The sequence below is a fragment of the Pterocles gutturalis genome, unplaced genomic scaffold (assembly GCF_000699245.1).
Source record: "Pterocles gutturalis isolate BGI_N339 unplaced genomic scaffold, ASM69924v1 scaffold13642, whole genome shotgun sequence".
Lineage (NCBI taxonomy): Eukaryota > Metazoa > Chordata > Aves > Pterocliformes > Pteroclidae > Pterocles > Pterocles gutturalis.
In genome coordinates, this window is record NW_010115536.1 from 7,559 (window position 1) to 9,037 (window position 1,479).

Sequence of the window (1,479 nt, forward strand, 5' to 3'; positions counted from 1 at the left end):
TTTGCTCCCCAGTTTTTCTGTGCGATTCAAAGCGTACTCAGCAGCAGCAAGGTACGGTACGCTGAGGAGACCACGATGAATTTATTAAATAGAAATAGTTCAGAAGAAAACCCCACCCACGGGTAGCTAAAATAGTTAAAACAGAAGAGAAAGAAATTTGCTGGCACACTGAATTATCTATGCGATCACGTGAAATTGCATGTTGTCTTTCAGCAGCTCGGGTCACCTAACATCATCTGGCTCCTGAGCAATGTGGGGGATGCAACAGATTCAGGAACAACAACAAAATCTGTCCTGGGGACAGTGACCCTAAAAGCTACAGGACTTGGAGCAGTGCTAAGGTTTCAAACCCAGGCAGGCACCTCCTCACGAAGGTAATTTCCCTGGTTCTACTCTTACCAACCACCACAAGTGCTTCACGCAACAAACGGCTTCATCTGCACCCAGAGGAGACGCCTCGGACGTATTTCGACCAGACCAGGGCTCAGCACAGCCACCTCTCCACGGGAGCAACAAAAATTGTTTGATACTTTCTGCTGCAGATGAACTTACCCACGCCAATGAACTGCTCACGGCCACACCAACGGCAGCCACAGTGAACCGGTTTCCATCGCCGCCACTTAAGACAGCGACAGCCTCACAGCCCAGAGGAAATGGTGTTTTTAGGAAGGCTATTTCCAACCCTGCTGTTTACATACAACACAGCGCGCAAAGCTACGGCGTTTATGCTGCAGCGCGAGTCCCCTTCACGCACGAGCTCGGTGGGAACGCACCAGTGTACCCAGGGAAAAGGCAGGTGGGGAAGCTCGTGCTTCAACCTCCATGACCCCTCAGAGATCACCAAGCCGCTCGTCCAAAGATCCCGAGTCCAGGCTGTTCCGTACCTGGAAGAGGGGGCAGGTCGTCTGTGTTGACACTGAGCAGCTTCGGCCACACTTTGCAACGAATCTCATCTGTCAGGAGCCCCCCCTCGCTGATCGCCATCCGCCTGAGCGCAGCCACATCGATGGGGTCGCTGTTCAGAGCCTGATAAATTTCCGCAACTTTTCTTTTCCTCTTCGAATCAAAGTCTGTAAGAAGATCACAGAGAGACAAGCTGACGGGCAATGCCAGCACACGGGGGCAGCAACTTGGATTGGGGGGCAAAACCCACTCCCAGCGATGTCACACGCACAACAAGGGAGATGGCACAGGACAGCTGGCACACGCCCTGCCAGGACAGAGTAGGGACAATCCCAGCGGGTCACCCACCAGCTGACTGTCCCCATCTCCACAGGCTCAGCATCGGGGACCCTCCACGGCTCGCAGGCCATCCCCCCCACCTCCCTGCCAACCCCGCTGGTCCCACCCAGGAGGCTCCTGCTGCTCCTCCGACACGGGAGCTGCCACCGCTGCCGGGCAGACCCCTCGCCCCAACAGATCACAGCGCCATCCGGGACCGTGACAGCCGTGCAAAGCCGTCCTGTGACTGTTTGCTCT

The 1,479-nt window shown here is 55.4% G+C and overlaps 1 protein-coding gene across 1 annotated transcript in view; it reads right to left on the bottom strand.

The window, feature by feature from the left end:
* TBC1D20 (TBC1 domain family, member 20) overlaps nt 1-1,062 on the bottom strand; it is a 6,246-nt gene extending 5,184 nt beyond the window's left edge. The window contains exon 1 of the mRNA XM_010075226.1: nt 885-1,062. Within this exon, the coding sequence (XP_010073528.1) occupies nt 885-984 (100 nt within the window). The 5' untranslated portion in view covers nt 985-1,062. The remainder of the gene's footprint in view (nt 1-884) is intronic.
* Between the last annotated feature and the right edge of the window lie 417 nt (nt 1,063-1,479).